The 17,361-nt window shown below is 45.8% G+C and overlaps 1 protein-coding gene across 9 annotated transcripts in view; it reads right to left on the reverse strand.

Moving 5' to 3' along the window:
- CSMD1 (CUB and Sushi multiple domains 1) overlaps positions 1-17,361 on the reverse strand; it is a 1,678,033-nt gene that overhangs the window by 31,601 nt on the left and 1,629,071 nt on the right. For all 9 annotated transcript variants that reach the window (XM_053286225.1, XM_053286224.1, XM_053286226.1 and 6 more), the window contains 3 exons: positions 13,335-13,408; positions 4,402-4,513; positions 364-543 (listed from right to left, as the gene is read on the reverse strand). In XM_053286225.1, the coding sequence (XP_053142200.1) occupies positions 364-543; positions 4,402-4,513; positions 13,335-13,408 (366 nt within the window). The remainder of the gene's footprint in view (positions 1-363; positions 544-4,401; positions 4,514-13,334; positions 13,409-17,361) is intronic.

The raw sequence follows: 17,361 nt of genomic DNA on the forward strand, positions 1-17,361 counted from the left end.
AGGGCAAAGTTCACACCCATGTATATAGTTTAAATAGCCCTATCAGTCCATGTGCTCTGAATGATTCCTTACACACTTTGACAGCATTTTTCACTAGGTGGCCATCCAGTCAAACATGTATATGACTTGTGTAGCACCACTCAAAGAAGAAAGTTACACTTCATTCAGTCTTTAAAATGACACATCACCTTGATGGGTTTGTTTTTGTTATTCTGTATCCCATACCTAGGAAAGGCATAATACAGTATATAATAATATCAAAGGAGGCCTGATGTACACATAGTATGCCGTTTTAAGTGAATGTGATTGGATTTAATAAACAAGTGAAAGCAAACTGAACCATTAATTTCATCAGTGACTTACTTTTACAAACAGGTGACTTTCCTGTCCATTTCATATCTGGCTTACATGTCCGATGTTCTGAGCCACCAGCAAGAAAAAATCCTGGCTGACAGGTATACACCAGAGTGTAGCCTAAAGTAGGAAGATCTATCGCTTTCACATCTACATTTGCTGGAGTCTCTGGCTGCCTGCAAGAATGAGCTGGAGGGGTTTTATTTTAAAAATGTTAGAAAAGTAGAAATTACAGCATAACAGATTAACATTTTACTAATCTAAAAAAAAACACAGTCAACAGCTGGGCATGCTGTGTTGTTGTACATATTATTAACAAAGATGTAATGAAAGAGAGAACTGCAAAAAAATTGAAACTGAATAAATTGAAAATACCATCCTTTCCAGGAAGAAAAAAATTTCAAGATCTCTTATTAGGAAGGTAACAAAGAAAATGAGAAGGAAAGCCAAAGCACATGCCACTGCAAATTAAGCAGTGATCAGTACTGTGAATTACTAAGCTGTCATTGCTCCAAGCATCACTTCCATTTCAGTGACTCAAAGAACCTTGAAAATTACAAAATGATTTCTCTGCTAAATAAATTCATTATAAACCTCTACGAAATAACGGTTCAAACAAAAGGTTTATATTATGCTACACTGGCTATACAAGCTGCTGTAACTATACCTCTCTCTTTCTTTGTGTGCTACTCTGTTCATTTATGACATCTCCAAGTTAATTTCAAATAAGATAAGAACCTAAGGTTGCTCTTGTTTCATGTCAGTGTACTTTATTGAAGATGTTCACTGATGTCTTCTCTCACAGAAATCCATATGAATTAATCCTCCAGCATTCCAAGCACAGCCTAGATCATCACCCAACTCTGGGGACAGGTACAAGGTTGGACGACACCCCTCCCTTGGCCAGGAGCCATTGTCTGATCACCACTGAATCTACTGGCATAAAGCCAAGTGGTAGAGGGTCAACATTACTTAAATACTAGAGAGGTCACTCCCAAGCTTGGACAGATGAACAGTGTAAATGGTTTGTTAATTAATAATAGGCTGCATTTCAAAGCAGATACACGGCTAAACATTTCTGTGGATTTCCACCATTCTGTAACTTTATTATTCTCATGGTTTGTTCGGCCCTAGTTCCACTCCTCAATTTGTGTTTAACTAAGATAACTTCTAACATTAATTTCAGAATTACAGCATGTGAAGTTAGTAAGAGCTTCAAATCCTTCAGAACATTTCCCCCCTGACCCCCAATATGTTACTGATGTGCATATGTGTATTTGTGTGGTGTTCTTCAGAAGCATACATACACTTCTACTCATTGGTAAAACACTTCATGAAAGAAAGTTTGATACAGTGATCAGAGTTGCACCTAGGTAATTTTGGAGCCTGGACCTAAAAGCTTTTGGAGGCCTTCCCCCCACTTGCTGGAGAACCACCACCACCACCCCTGTGCTGCAAGTTAAGCACCATCCCCCTACACACACACACACACACACACACGCAGTATTTTTAACATGTGGGTTTTTGAGTGCACAAACAGCAACTGAACTCACAATAATGTAATACAAAACAGGTATATTTATGCAAATATGCATTAGCAGAAACATTTCAACACGTAACTTAACATATTCCCATCCCACATATTTGTTTTCCCACTCTTGCTTCTGGCTCTAGAGCATCCGGCACAGGTCACAATAACACTTGGCTGCCCAGTACAGGGTGGGCCAGCAGCAACCACACCACCCAGGACAGACTAAAGAGGATTTGGGGGCCCCTGGGGTGTGTGGAGGCCCTGGATTTCGGCCACAAAATCCAGGGGTAAGAGTACCACTGACAGTGATTGTGTAACAATCACATTAAGGATACTGTAGTAGTAGTAGTAGTAGTTGTTGTTTTTACAATGGGTAGGTTCAGATGATCCACTGCAAGTAAGGAAGGCTGGGAAATGTTGGCTCCGGGCAAATGTGTCATGCAAACCCCCCCAAGTCCAAGTCCCACATCCACCTGACATTCTCCTGAGATTCTATGCCAAACATCATATCTTGGTTATGCAAGTCAGGCAGAAGTTGGGACAATGTCGGGCGGTGGATTTGGGACCACACTTGGGTGGGTTCACACAACACATCGGTCTGGAGCATGCACTGTCAGTTCCCGACATTCTGCCAACATTTCTCTGCCTCCCCTAAATGCATAAGATCTTCTGAACATGTCCAATGCTTTATCAATGCACAGATGCACACTGAAAATATTGAAGGGAAAATAGACAAAAGAGAACCAAAAGCTATGGCAAATTGCATGTACATTGCTTTGGACAAAATTCGAAAATACAGTAAAACGTGGAACAACAGATTGGTTCCACTTTGGAAACAAGTCCAGGTCATTGAGAACTTCAGCATCCATAGAGAATTTTGCCTCAGGGAAATTTTGGAAGCACCCCTTGCCTCTGACCCAAGATAAAATTCTATCTGGTGTGCAATTTTTCATGTAGAAGGTGATTTGGACATGGGAATGTTTTAGAGCAAGCAAGTAACCACTGTCCCATGTTAAATCTCTAAACGTACAGTCATGTGACAGGGCTACATAATACAAGCAAATCAAATATTTTAATTTGTTATTCAGAATACAGGAGCACCTCATTAACTGTGGGGATCCGTTCCCACAGATTACTGCAGATAACAAGTCTATGGGATTACAAGGGTTAGGTTCCCAGACTCAACCCCCTGCAAAAAATCCATCCCCAAAATGCAAAAATGGGCCACATAAAGCCCTACTGTGCTCTGTGGGCCTTCAGGAGTCCAAGGATGCCCTCGCAAGTCCTAAAGCCCGGCCAAATTTGGCAGAAAATCAAGGGGTTCTTTTGTTTCTTTGTTTTACAAGTAGGGATGTGCACAAAACCAGCTGGCCTGGCTGGGTTCAAGGCCGAACCAGCCTCGAACCCAACCGGGCCAGTTTGGTCTGGCACCCCTCGAAACCACCACCCCCGGGTTCGGTTCGGTGAGGGGAGGTTCACAAACTTTTTCAAGTTAAAAAATGTTTTTTTACCTTTAAAATGATCATCGAGGTGATGAGGGTGTGTGCACAGAGGTTCCCACTCCCTTTACCAGCCTTCAAAATGCCCCCCTCGGGACTTTTAGGCCAATTTTTGGACCCGTTTCAGCCTTCCTAAAATGGCACGGCGGGAAATAGGCAGCTGCCACACATGCACAAATGGCTTCTGTGAGGACTGGCATGGCAGCCATTTTTTGTTTTGGTGGCGATTTTTTTAAAAAAATGGCTGCCATGCATGTGCAAATGGCCTCTGTGAGGCCATGGGCCATGCCAGACCTTGCAGAGGCCATTTGCACATGAGTGGCAGCCGCCATTTTAGGAAGGCCCAAACAAGCTGAAGGCCGGCGTAAAAACTTGAAAACGTTCATGAACCCCACCGAACCATTGGGGTGGTTTGGTTCTAGGCAGAACCGAACCGGGGGGTGTTTGGTCTGGGGGTCAAACCATCAAACCCCCGAAGCAGAACCATGAACTGCAAACCCCCGAAACTGTTAGCACATCCCTATTTACAAGTGAGCCATAAAATGGTTCTCCTTCACAAATTGGTGGCCGGAAATGGCCGAGTGTCCACTACCAGATCACGTATATGCTAAACCATGGATGTCAGATCCACATATAGGCAGGTCCACCTGTACTCCATAATTGCCTACATCACCTATGCAGATCCCATTTCTTGATGGTGAGCTGATATCATCAGCTATTAAGAATGCACCAATATATTATCTTGTTTCATATAGCACTTAGCACTTACATTTATATACCGTTCTATAGCCGGGGCTCTCTAAGCGGTTTACAATGATTTAGCATATTGCCCCCAACATTTTGGGTACTCATTTTACCGACCTCGGAAGGATGGAAGGCTGAGTCAACCCTAAGCCCCTGGTCAGGATCGAACTTGCAACCTTCTGGTTACAGGGCAGCAGTTTTACCACTGCGCCACCAGGGGCTCATATACAGAAAAAAAGATCAATAATCCAAGTATTGAAAGTATTTACTTACGAATGCATTCAGGCTGTATACCACTCCATGTTAAGTTTGCCAGACAACTTCGTGTTGTAGAGCCCTGAATATGATAACCCTTTCTACATCTGAAAAAGACTCTGCTCCCAACCTAAAGATTTAAAAACAACATTTAAGGAAAGCAAAACAGGATGCAGCACCTGCATTTCTTGCCACTGCAGTGAAATATCACTTTCAAGGTCTGTTTGGTTTTTTATATTTAAATGTCTGTAGGGTAAATTCATACAAAAGGTTTTCATCCACAATAACACTGGATATGTTTAACAATAATTTTCTTCTTTTCCCTTCTGTGGGGGCAAAAATGTAGTCTGTGGTAAGTAATATAATTTCAGATCAGTCATTCATGGCATTAGAAACTAGAGATTGGGGCTATTCTGACTATCACAGAAATCGGGCTAGGAAAATCCTAGCCCAATTTTTGTGATCGTAAGAACCACCGGGCTCGCAGCTGAGCCCGGTGGTTCTGGAGTGGCTAACCCGCTCCTGTAGCCCGCCCCTTAGCCCGGGTTTGCAGAGCAAGTGCTCCGCAAACCCGGGCTATCTGCTTGTGAGTAGCCACGGCACGGCTGCGTGCCGCAGCTACTCGCGAGTAGACCCCCCGGCTGAGAGGCTTAAAAGCAGCCTCCCGGCTCGGAGGTCTCCCCAGTATGCCCTGAGCACTTGCGCAGGGCATACTGGGGCTTCTGGGGGCTGCACGGCCCCCGAGCTCCCCAGCCCCTGCTGGCTCCATCTCGGAGCCAGCAATCATGTAGGCGGCCGATCCGGGTGCCCAGGGCTCCCTGCCAACTCGTCTGCGGCGAGAGCGGGCTTAGCCCGCTCTCCCTGCAGTTTTAACAAAAGCGGGTCTCACAGATCGTGAGACCCGCCTCATTATGTGAGAACAGGGTTGGCCCTTTCATGAGGAGGGATGAGGTAGTCATCTTGGGTGGCAGATTATTGGGCACCAGCAGGGCAGCAGGATGTGCACCACCATGGGCCTTGAACAGCTCTTCGGGACTGATCCGACCCTTGCAGGCTCTTCTCCTCACATGCCTTGAAAAAGCTTGTGGGTGAGTGGGACTGTTGACAGTCTTCCCTCCTCCTCCCTACCCCAAGCCTCTTTTAGATCTCCAAGGGTCAATTTTGAAAGGGAGCTGACTCCCGCTAGGGTCATAGAACAAGGCAGTATTTGACTTCTTCTCAGACACTGCAATACTTGGAGCTACCTGAGAAACATGACTAGTTTATTCACCAACATTGACACCCGTTTTTGCTCTTATTGAATGCAAATTATACTGTCAAACTGAAGGGCATGTGTACATCTGCTCTTTGTACTTCCCAGCTATGGCTCTAGCAAATTAATTTTATAGTTCATTGTTTTTAATTGATTTTAATGTGATTTTTTACAGAGTTTTATTGCATTTTAACTGATGTAAAGCTCCTTTGGATGAGTTTTATGAAAGGTGGTACAGAAATTGTACTATAAATAAATAAATTTGGAAGAGTGCTATCGATTTCTTTCAAAAGCGATTGGCTCATGTGAACCTGATGGGAAAATATCTTGTTCTGCCACAAAGACAGGGCCTATGATGACTGGCCATCAAATTATGGTTGCAACATGCCCCCTTCTATCTATCAATATATAAAATGTAGAGGTGTGCACGGAACCGATTGGCCTGGTTCGGTTTGAGGCCAAACCGGCCTCGAACGGAACCAGACCAATTTGGTCCGGCCCCCATCAACCCCCGCCCCCGGTCCGACAGGTCCGTGAACTTAAAAAAAAAAATTAAATGAAAAATAACTACCTGTAGCCCCTTTGGGCGGCTTGCTGTAGCCGCAGGGGGGGTCCGCGACGGTTCCCCCCGGCCTCCCCCATCACTGCCGCGGCCGGTTAAATGTAGCCTTTTTGGCCCTTCCATAGGCCATGCCAGGCCTTGCAGAGGGCATTTGTGCATGTGTGGCGGTAGACAAAATGGCCACCGCTCACCTTTATGGAGGCCCGAAAGGGCAAAAAAGACTACATTTACCCGGACGCAGCGGTGATGAGGGAAGTCGGTTGGGGGTGGGGGAACCCTTGTGGACCCCCCCATGGATACAGCAAGCCCCCCAAAGGGGCTACAGGTAGTTATTTTTCATTTAATTTTTTTTAAAAAAAAAATGCGGACCTGTCGAACCGGAACAGCGGTTTGGTTCTGGTCCGGACGGAACTGGGTGTGTGTGTTTCGGTTTGATCACGAACCAACAAACCCCTGGACCAAACTGTTGGACCGCAGACCGCTGGACAGGTTCTGTACAAATGCAGGTCTATTTACTACTTTTTCCCATTTTTACCAGCAGAAGTTGGTGGGGGGAGGAGATATCGAGATGGATATCAAAGGGCAGTGTGTTGGGGATACTTCCAGAAAAAAATTACAGGTGTTTTGAGGAAGCAAATATTAGTAGTAATTTTTTTTTATTTGTATCTGTTAGGATAGGGAGACAACTCTAGAGCCAACGCCAGGGAACCTGCCCCCCCCCACACACACACTTCCTGCACTTTGCTAGCTGCTTGGACGGCTTTCTAGAGAAAGGAAGAGGTGGCTACTAAAATGATTACTATCCTGGAAATGTGGGCAGGAAATACAGCCATGCCCCCTGATGTCGGTGCATTGGTGTCAGGGACATGACAAGTGCTTGGATGGCTTCCTTTCTCTAGGAAGCTATCTAGACAGATAGTGAAGCACTTTGCTAGCTGAGAAATGCAGGGGGCTGGCACGATCGCCAATGCTATGGTGGCAGGGAGAAGCAGTGAGGCAATGCCCACAAATAGTGGAGGGAGGGCAGGGCAGAATGCCCATGATCACTGCCCCAGGACACAGATGCCACGTGAAGCTGTTGCCTCACCTTGCCTCATTGGCAAACCACCCCTGTATGGTGATAAGGAAGAGAGTTAGAAGCTGTGATAGGAGTCAAGACTCCAGAATGGGCTCAATGAATTACCTACTTCATTACCTTAAAACCTTCACATTTTTCCTGTGGTAGAATTTAACTAGACATATCATAAATCTGAAGAGTGATAATTTCAGCTGTGGTATTTATGTAGTTTTAAAACAATTTCTCAATTGCTCTCAAGCTAATGCCTCATGCATAAGAGAATACACAATCAAATTGTACACTGCCCAATAAGCATAGTCATGTTAACATCAATATTTTTGCTTGAAATTCATTATAATCGGCTAGTGAAATCAATAGGGGTGTGCAGAATGTTTCGCTAGTGAAATGTTTCAACTCAAAATTGGCATTAGCATCGGTGCCCTCCTCCTCACAGGATACATCAGCAAAGGGGAAACAGATCACGCTATCCCGGTCCTGAGCAATGGAATCCTGGGCAGTTTTGAGTGTTTTGAGCTTGAAACAAAACACCCTTTAAATAAAAGGCCTGTTTCATGCTCAGAGCAGAACAATTTTGATTGAAACATTTCAACATTTCAAGCACCATTTTGGAAGTCTGTTTTCCCCTTGTGGATTGGTTTTCTGGCACTGGCTTCCAATTGGCTTGTAATCTCCTTGCTTCTTGGTTGGCTTATCATCATACAAATCAAGTGTTGTCATGGGCAACTGTACCCCCATTGGCTGGGGGGAGAGGGAAACACAAAATGAGGGAATTTCAAATTCAAAATGTATTCAAAGGGACTGGGAGGCAAAGAGAAAGCCATTATACTGTGCCTCTCTTGAAGAAGAGAGCACACCAGGGGAGGAGGAAGGAAGATTTGATTTTGGTGGTTTTATTTTCTCACCGCTGAGTATAATATGCTGTGCTATTGCCGCTGAGCCAGGTCCAGTGGCTGACACATCAGGTGCACTGCTGGTGCTGCCGACCCGTGTGGAGCCTGGTGGTGCGGGGGGGGGGGGGGCTTTCTTGCCAGGGAAGCTGCTTCCATGGCAGGGGTGGAGGGCAGAGACCTGATGGCTGGGAGTGCAGCCAGATTTTCCCTCCCTCTTGCAGCCCCTCCAATGTTCCACTCGCCACTCAGTGAGGGCCCCCCTGATGATGCCCTCAAGATGATGTCATGGTGGAGTCCAGTTTTGGATCCTCCCAGTCTGGTTCCAAGGAGGGAGGGACTGCTGCAGAGTTGGATGCACCCCCTCCTCCAATGAAGCTGGGCTCTTCTTCTTCCATGCAGGGTGGAAGGGGTGGGTGGGTGACGGCAGTGGGAGAGCACCAGGAGCCCCCAGTTCACTGTCACCGAAAAGGCACAATATGGCATCCAGGATGTTGGAGGCCACCCAGAACAGCAATGTTTGGCAGCATTTTGAGATCCCTCAAGATGCTCCAACCGCTGCTCGCTGTGTTCACTGCAAGGCACAGGTCAGTTGGGACAAGGATACTAAGCATTTGGGGATGACCTCTATGTGGGGACACATGCATCGGCGCTACCCAGATATCTTTGACTCTGCTGGCAGTGCTACTGCGCCTAGTGTGCCAGTGACTAGCATTGACAAGGGCCATGTGAAGGCTTCCATGAAGCAGGGCATGCTGCCAGTCAAGTGGTGGATGCAGCTGTCAGGCAAGAAGCGTCCCAGTCATGTTGACCCACATCTCCTCACCCGCCTCGTAGGGGAAATGATGGCCATTGACGACCAACATTTTGTTGGTCGAGAGCTCTGGCTTCTACCAGATACTCCAGACTCTAGCACTCGACGACACCATCCCCTCAAGGACCACATTCAGCTGGAACGTGGTCCCCTCCCTGTACAGGCAGTGCAGGGAGCTCGTTTCAGCCATGCTGCATGCAGCACCATCTGGCACTAGTGGGCATTTCACCACTGATCTCTGGAACAGTGTGAGTGGAATGCACACTGCTTTCCTGACCCTAACTGCTCAATGGTAAGGCCTGGAGAGTGAGGAGACCTCTGGTACTGCCTCTGGCTCCAGTGCGTCCCATACCACATTTTGGCACAGGTGGGCCATCTTGTATGTGGAGACCTTGGATGTCAAGCACACCAAGGAGGAGGTGGAAGCCATACTTGGTGGGCAAATTGAGGAGTGGATAGGCAGGTTGCTACACTTCATCCGGAGCTTTATTGTAACAAAGGGTCCAACGTCACTGCAGTGGTAGAGTTAGTTTTGGAGTATGTGAACATTTGCTGCATGGCACACATCTCCACCTGGCTGTGAGGGACCTCCTTGGCCTCAAGGAGGTGAAGACGTCCAGCGAACAGGGCCATCCCATGTTAGGTGTTGTTGCTGCCACAGCTACACTAGTGGCCAAGGCCTGCAAGACTGCAGCCTCACTCCAGTGGAAGTGGAAGTCCAGGCACCTGCTTTGCGAGCATGACCATGGCCTTCCTGAACCTCATCCCTACAGATGTTGATACCCGGTGGAACTCCACCTTCCTTTTGTTCCAGCGCCTGTTGGAACAGGAGGTGGCCCTCGATGACCTTGCGAGAAATAAGGCCTTGGGCATGTGCGACCTATCCAACTTGGAGTGGAAGCTCATGTCCAAGATGGTGTCAGCACTCGAGCCCTTCTTGTTTGCCACCAAGAACATGTGTGCTGACACCACTCCGCTAAGTCAGGCCCTGCCTGCAGCTTTCTTCCTGGAGAAGCTGATGGATGAACTCCGGACCTCGCTGACCATGCTAGAGGGGCATGCTCTGGCTGGAAGGTTGAGGACTGGGTTGTCAACAGGCTGGTAGATGAGTTGGGTGACAGAGAGGAGTATGTCATGTCTTGTCTCTGCAACCCAACCATCAAGGGCAATGTCATTTGTGCAAATGACTTGCCCAGGTGGAGGGACCTCCTGGTCAATTGAGTTAGGGAAGAGGAGGTCATTAGTACCAGCAGAGACCAGGAGGGTGGTGATGGTGCATCCCACAAGCATGTGCAACCCACACCCAGCAGCAGCAGCAGTGCAGGCAGCCCTTTGAGTCCCACCCTTTCTTCTTTCCAGGTTAGCAGCATTGCATCCCAGGCAGTGGCAACAATGCAACAGGCAGTTCCTCCCGCTAAATCAGCCCAGTGGTTTAAGCAGGTGTACCTTGGCACCTTGCCCCGTTTGCAGGAGGCTCGGCCTACCAGTACTGTGCAATGCATTACCTAGAATTTGAAGGAGCCTGTGGATGAAGACCCCGCAACAGACTGCACGCAGTTCTGGGCAACCCACCGCCAAGTCTGGCCAGACCTGGCAGTGGTTGCTGCATGCATCCTCTCCTGCCAAACAACCAGCGTCCAAAGCAAGCGGGTGTTTTCACATGCTGGCAACGAGATAACACTCACTCGGTCCCAATTGGACCCTGGCTTGGTTGAGCAGTTGGTCTTCTTCAAGGTCAACCTCCCCCTGATGGGCTACCCCAAGCTGGATGTTGAACTGGGTGAGTGATTGACCCATGGTTTACCCATGGTGTTCGTCACCTGACCGGCAACAGCTTCTGCTCATTCCTTCCCTCCCCCTCCCTTCAGATGTGCCATGTCGCAGTGTGCCTGCTAGTGCTGTGACATGACAACCGGACACATGCTCACACCACTGACATAACCAGATGATGAACAAGCCCCTGGTTCCACCTGACCATAGCACTCGGGGGGCCATAGTGCTGTGACATGACAACTGGACACACACAAACCCCACTGACATAACCAGATGATGAACGAGCCCCTCTCTTCCCTCTCTTCAATCTAGCATGCAAGCACACACCAAACATACATGCATTGGCAATGATGATTAAGCAGTCTGCTGCCACATCACATCATGTGTGACCTCCACTGGACCCACCCCTGAGCCAGACTTTCCTCTTCCTTTAATTGATTTAGGGCGCCCTGTCTTTCCCCTCTTCAGTCTAGCACACACATGCACACACCAAACACGCATGCACGTCGTGATGACTATGTGGTCTGGTGCCACCACGTGCTGTCTGGAAGCTGTATGGCCTCCAGCAAAGACATGGTGGACTTGCCACTCTGAGGTGCTTTTCCCCATAGGCAAAACACATGCATGAAGAGAAGAGCAGAAGACCAAGGTGTGTCACTTTGTTATCCTTCAATGTGGTGTGTTTTTGCCTTGCTCCTCTTTCTTTTCAGTTTGCATGCCGGGTTGGTTTTATTGCCTTGTATCGTCTGGCTAGGTCTTGTTTGTGGCTATCGTGGTAGGCTGTGGTGTTTGGTTTGGTTTCCTTGGTTTTGCAGTTGTGCAGGCACAGCAGCAGGTCTGTCTCTGTGTAGTGTTTTGGTTTTCAGTTAGGTTTCTTTTTAGTTCTGTCACTGCCAGTTGGTATTGTGGCCTGCTAGGGCCAAACAAACCAGGGTGGGTGGTAGGCACCCATGGGTGCCAACTGCCACCCAAACCCCAAAGCAATTGGGCACTCTTGTGATTTTTAAAAAAAGGTTTTTGCACTTTTTGCATTTCTCCCATAGGGGGCAATAGGGATTTCAGGTGGCCCAGGCAGCCCATTCCCCCTCTTGGGGGGGGGGCTTGGCACCCCAAAGTGGGTTTGTGGGCATGGCAGGTTGTGCCACAGCTCTGCCCAAGAGCCCCAAGCCGATGGGGAGCTGTGGGTTCCCCCCCCCCCAAGGGATTTTTTAGTTTCTGGCCTCTTAGTCTATAAGCGTAGATTCTTTGGAATGTATATGTATATGTATATGTATATGTATGAAAAGTTCTTCATATTAAGGATTCATTGGGAGAACTCATACAGCATTAAGTCCAAACACAAACCGGATTATTGGTTGATGTATGAGTTCTCTCAATGAATCCCTATCAAGAACTTCACACACACACACACACACACACACACACACACAACCCCCAAAGAATCTACTCTGATAGACTGTTAGTGTGTTAAAGAGGCCAGAAACTAAAAAAAAATCTGAGGGGAAAAACATAATCCGCACCGGCTTGGGGCTCCCTGGGGGAAGTTGTAGCACAACCTGCCATGCCCTCAAAACCACTTTAGGATGCCCAGGCACACACACACACCCATGGTGGTGGTGGTGGGGATGGAGCTGCCTCAAATCCCCATTGTTCCCTATGAGAGAAATGCAAAAACTGGAAAAGTCTTCAAAAAATCATTTTTAAAAATCCCAGGAGTATCCGATTGTTTTGGGGTTCGGGTGGTAGTTGTCACTTCTGGGTGCCTACCACCCATCCTGGTTTTGTGCTCCTAGGTGCTCTGTATAGGGAATAATGGGCTGGTTCAAGTCCCCATCATACCCTATGTAGAACCTTTCAGAACCGGTTCAAATTGGGTTTGATTCAAATTGAACCAGGTGGGGTTCGAGCCAAACCAAAACCGAACCTACCCACCCTCATTCAAAGCAAACAGGCCAAGCCAGTTTTGTGCACATCTCTACCTAGGGGCTATCCCTAAGGAACAATGGGTTGTTTCGCGTTCCCCATCATTCCCTATGGCTGAAACACTCAAAATATTTCAAGTTTGTTCCGTCAAAACAGCTGGCTCAACTGCTGTTTCATCTGAATGTTTCAGCCATTTGCATTTTGTTTTGAGCTCAGAACAGAACATAAAATCCATTTCATGCATATCCCTAGAAATGAAATCACCAGGCAAGTTATCTGTTGGGATCTCACACAAAGATCCCAAATATTTAATGGAAGAGTAGCCATTCTGGGCCATGTTCTTGGTATGCTTATTATTTTTTTCTTTATTTGGAAATAAACTATAATTGCTTACAGTATCGTTACTGTGAGGACTGGAAGATGGCTTCACATTGTAACTAAATTTACCAGTGAAAAGAATGGAGAGGCCCTTTTACAAGAAGGGGGAAAATGTGTTATAAAATATGTGAATTTGTTTATGCTAAAATAACACAGCACGAAACCTAGCATACCAAAATCATAATCTCTCTCTCTCTCTCTCTCTCACACACACACACACACACACACACTCCGAACATCTCTGTGCAGATGCACAAGGTCACATGTTGAGAAAATATTATTACCTCATATCCTCTAGAACTGTTTTGTATGCCATAATGTGGCGTACCAGGGTCTGGGCAACTGTTATGAGCAGGATCTGCAATAGAAAGAAAGGGGTAGAGGATGGAGTATAAGATTATTATGCAAAAATAAATGAATTTCCTATTATCTGTGAAGTCTGAGAAGACATTAATATACATATTCACAAGTATTATTATTATTTACATTTTATATCCCGTTCTTCCTCCAAAGAGCTCAGAGCGGTGTACTACATACTTGAGTCTCTCTTTCACAGCAACCCTGTGAAGTAGGTTAGGCTGAGAGAGAAGTGACTGGCCCAGAGTCACCCAGCTAGTTTCATGGCTGAATGGGGATTTGAACTCGGGTCTCTCCGGTCCTAGTCCAGCACTCTAACCACTACACCACTATCTGCAGCAAATAAAAGGCTTATTTATGGACATCATAACAAGTCATGGATCTGACTGAAACGATCATTCTTCAGTGACTTATGAAAGTTTCTTTCTTTCAACGGACATACTGCTTAAAATGAAACTTAAGTGGAATATAGATTATGTTACTGGGATTGACTCCTTCTGGCACTGTCAGAATATTGACCACATTCTTCCAGTTCTTCCAAAACAAGTACATAAGCGATCAAGTAGGCCCCTTACTTATTTTTCCTTCTAATGCCATATATGCAATCAGTACAATAATAAATATGATTTTAAAATTACTTCCACATTTCAAGGCACATGATTACCAAAGTCTCCAGGTTTTGATGCAAAAATCTGGCTAGCATCTTAGCTATGAATGAAAAGTAAAAAGGGGCAATTCTTTGTAAGCTACTGTTAGGGATGTGCGAACAGGTTCGATTCTGAACCTGTTCAATATCGAACCAGCTTTTCGGAGGCCATGGGGTGTGTGTCTCCGGAGGTCCCCTCTCCTGCCACTGGCCTCCGTTAATGTCCAAATCGCCCAGTTTGGGCAGTCTTTGGCAATACAAAAATACAATTGCTTTTCTGCTCAGCATAACTGAATGTATAGGTAAGAAAACACTGAAACATTTAACTCAATGTTTAATTTTAATTTTCAACTTAATGTTTAAGTAACTTTACGTAAATGAGCCCCTGGTGGCGCAGTGGTAAAACTGCCGCCCTGTAACCAGAAGGTTACAAGTTCAATCCTGACCAGGGGCTCAAGGTTGACTCAGCCTTCCATCCTTCCGAGGTCGGTAAAATGAGTACCCAGAAATGTTGGGGGCAATATGCTAAATCATTGTAAACCGCTTAGAGAGCTTCGGCTATAGAGCGGTATATAAATGTAAGTGCTATTGCTATTGCTATTGCTAAACGTTATGCTTTCCCTTATCTACTTTTGAAGACTGATTGAAAGAATCCTTTCTGGGCCCTTTAAAACCTCTTTGGTCTTAGATGATACCCTTCTGAGAGGTCAAACAACATTCTTTGCTATTTAGTTATGAAAGGGTAACAGATGCAGCCAAGAATGTAGTCAATTTGCTTTTAATGCACAGAGGGTGAATCCCCCCTTTTGGGGGGCGAGGGGGGCGCTACAATATATCACTCACTGCCTTCTCCTTCCCTCACTAGGCATCCTTCAAATGGAGCGTTTTGCCACATCATGCCTTTTTCACGGCAAGTAACATAGAGGGAATCGTAATCTGATTAAGATATTTTCCTTTGCAATTTTCACATTATTTATGTAACCATAAAGACATATGGAAAATATATCAAATTGGAATACTCAAAATGTTAAGAAAGAAAACAAAATATATAGGTAGACATTATTCTAAAAAATTTAATTCCAATAATTAATGAATAAAATATTTTTTCAACTATTTCAATAAGTTTCCCTTCATGTTGGCACCGCCTAGAGATGTATATATCAGGTGGTATTAAAATATGACAAATAAATAGATAAATAAATGTTGCAGGCAGCATTTCATGGTAAAAGATATTACCCATTCATGGTTAAGTCAATCTATGTTGCCCTTCCATTGTTTTTTTTTAATTTCACATTCTAAAACTAGGATTTTCTGACCCATTTTGAAGAGTTGAAAACAAATGAACAAAAGTTTTTGAAAACAGGCCACAAGAACCTCTAACAATCCAAAACAATGCTGCTGGATGAGAACAGGTGCAATACGTGCAGAACAAAATCGCTTCCTTGCTGCACTTATTGCCACAGCACATGCTTTCAGATGGGCTCTATGCTGTGTCTTATCGAATTCAAGATGAGTTCTCCTCCATTTACACTCCAATCTACCTTGCCACTTCAGCTCCCGCAGCTCTTCAGTACATCATGGAGTTAATTCTGAACTGGGTTGGAGAGGCTGCTTAGGAGCAGTCGTGCTCACTGCCCTAGTAAATTCTCTATTTATTATTATTTATTTACACAGTCAGACAGGTGTTATTGACTGGTTTGTTTTATCCAGACATTGAGTCCTTCCCAAGGACCTGGGATGGCTGAATTTTATTGTCAATGTTGTTGCTATTGCTGCTGCTGCTGCTGTTATTATTATTATTATTATTTATTATATTTATAAACCGCCCCATCCAGAGGCTCTGGGCAGTGTACAATAACTTTTTAAAAGACATAAAACCCAGAATTAAAACAATACTAAAACAATATAAAAGCAATTCAAAAATGATTAAAACCATTTAAAACCAATTAAAATACTTTTAAAAACAACACTTTATAAGCCTTGGAAAGCCAGGCCAAATAAATAGGTTTTTAGGGCTCTCTTAAAGGTCAACAGCGAGCCTAAACTGCAGATATCTGCCGGGAGTGCATTCCATAGACAGGAGCAGTTGCAGAAAAGGCCCGGTTCTGAGTTGCCACCAGACATACTGGTGGCAACTGGAGATGGACCTCTCCAGATGACCTCAACAAGCAATGGGGATCATACCGAAGAAGGCGCTCTCTAAGGTAACCCGGACCCAAGCCGTTCAAGGCTTTAAAGGTAATAACCAGCACTTTATATTTCGCCCAGAAACATATTGGCAGCCAGTGCAACTATTTTAAGACAGGCATAATATGCTCCGGGTAACCCCAGAGACCAATCTGGCTGCCGCATTTTGGACTAACTGAAGTTTCCGAACTACACACAAAGCCAGCCCCCCCATAGAGCGTATTGCAGTAGTCAAGCCTGGAGGTTACCAGCTGATGCACCACTGTTTTGAGATCATTCTCTTCAAGGAATGGACGCAGCGGTTGAATCAGCCGAAGCTGATATTAAGCGCTCCTGGCCATAGCCTCCACCTGAGATACCTTGGTGAGGCCTGGATCCAAGAGCACTCCCAAGTTGCGTACCTATTCCTTCTGGGGGAGTGTAACCCCATCCAGTACAGGAAGATCTAACTCATCCCTTAAATTCCGATCCCCCACAATGAGCACCTCCGTCTTTCTTGGATTCAGCTTCAATTTGTTATATCTCATCCAGCCCATTACTGCCTGTAGGCAGGCATTTAGGGAGTGAATGCCATTTCCTGATGATGAAGATGATGATGATAAGGAGAAATAAATTTGGGTGTCAACAGCATACTGATAACACCCTGCACCAAATCTCCTGATGACCTCACCCAGCGGTTTGATGTAAATATTAAAAAGCATTGGTGACAGAATGGAGCTCTGAGGGACTCCATATAATAGCTCCCATTTTAAAGAGGAACTGTCACCAAGCTCCACCATCTGGAATCTGACTGAGAGATAGGAGCAGAACCACTGCAAAGTAGTGCCTCCTATCCCCAATTCCCCCAGGCGATCCAGAAGGATACCATGGTTGATGGTATTGAACGCCGCTGAGAGATCCAAAAGAACCAACAGAGTCACACTACCTCTGTCAATTCCCCGGTAAAGGTCATCCATCAGGCCGACCAAGGCAGACTCAACCCCATATCCAGTTCTAAATGGGCCTAGATAATCGGTTTCCTCCAAAACCGCCTGGAGCTGGATAGCCACCACTCTCTCAATCACCTTACCCAACCAAGGGAGATTGGAGACCGGCCTATAACTGTCCATCACTGAGGGATC

This window comes from Hemicordylus capensis, chromosome 1, assembly GCF_027244095.1.
Source record: "Hemicordylus capensis ecotype Gifberg chromosome 1, rHemCap1.1.pri, whole genome shotgun sequence".
Taxonomy (NCBI): Eukaryota; Metazoa; Chordata; class Lepidosauria; order Squamata; family Cordylidae; genus Hemicordylus; species Hemicordylus capensis.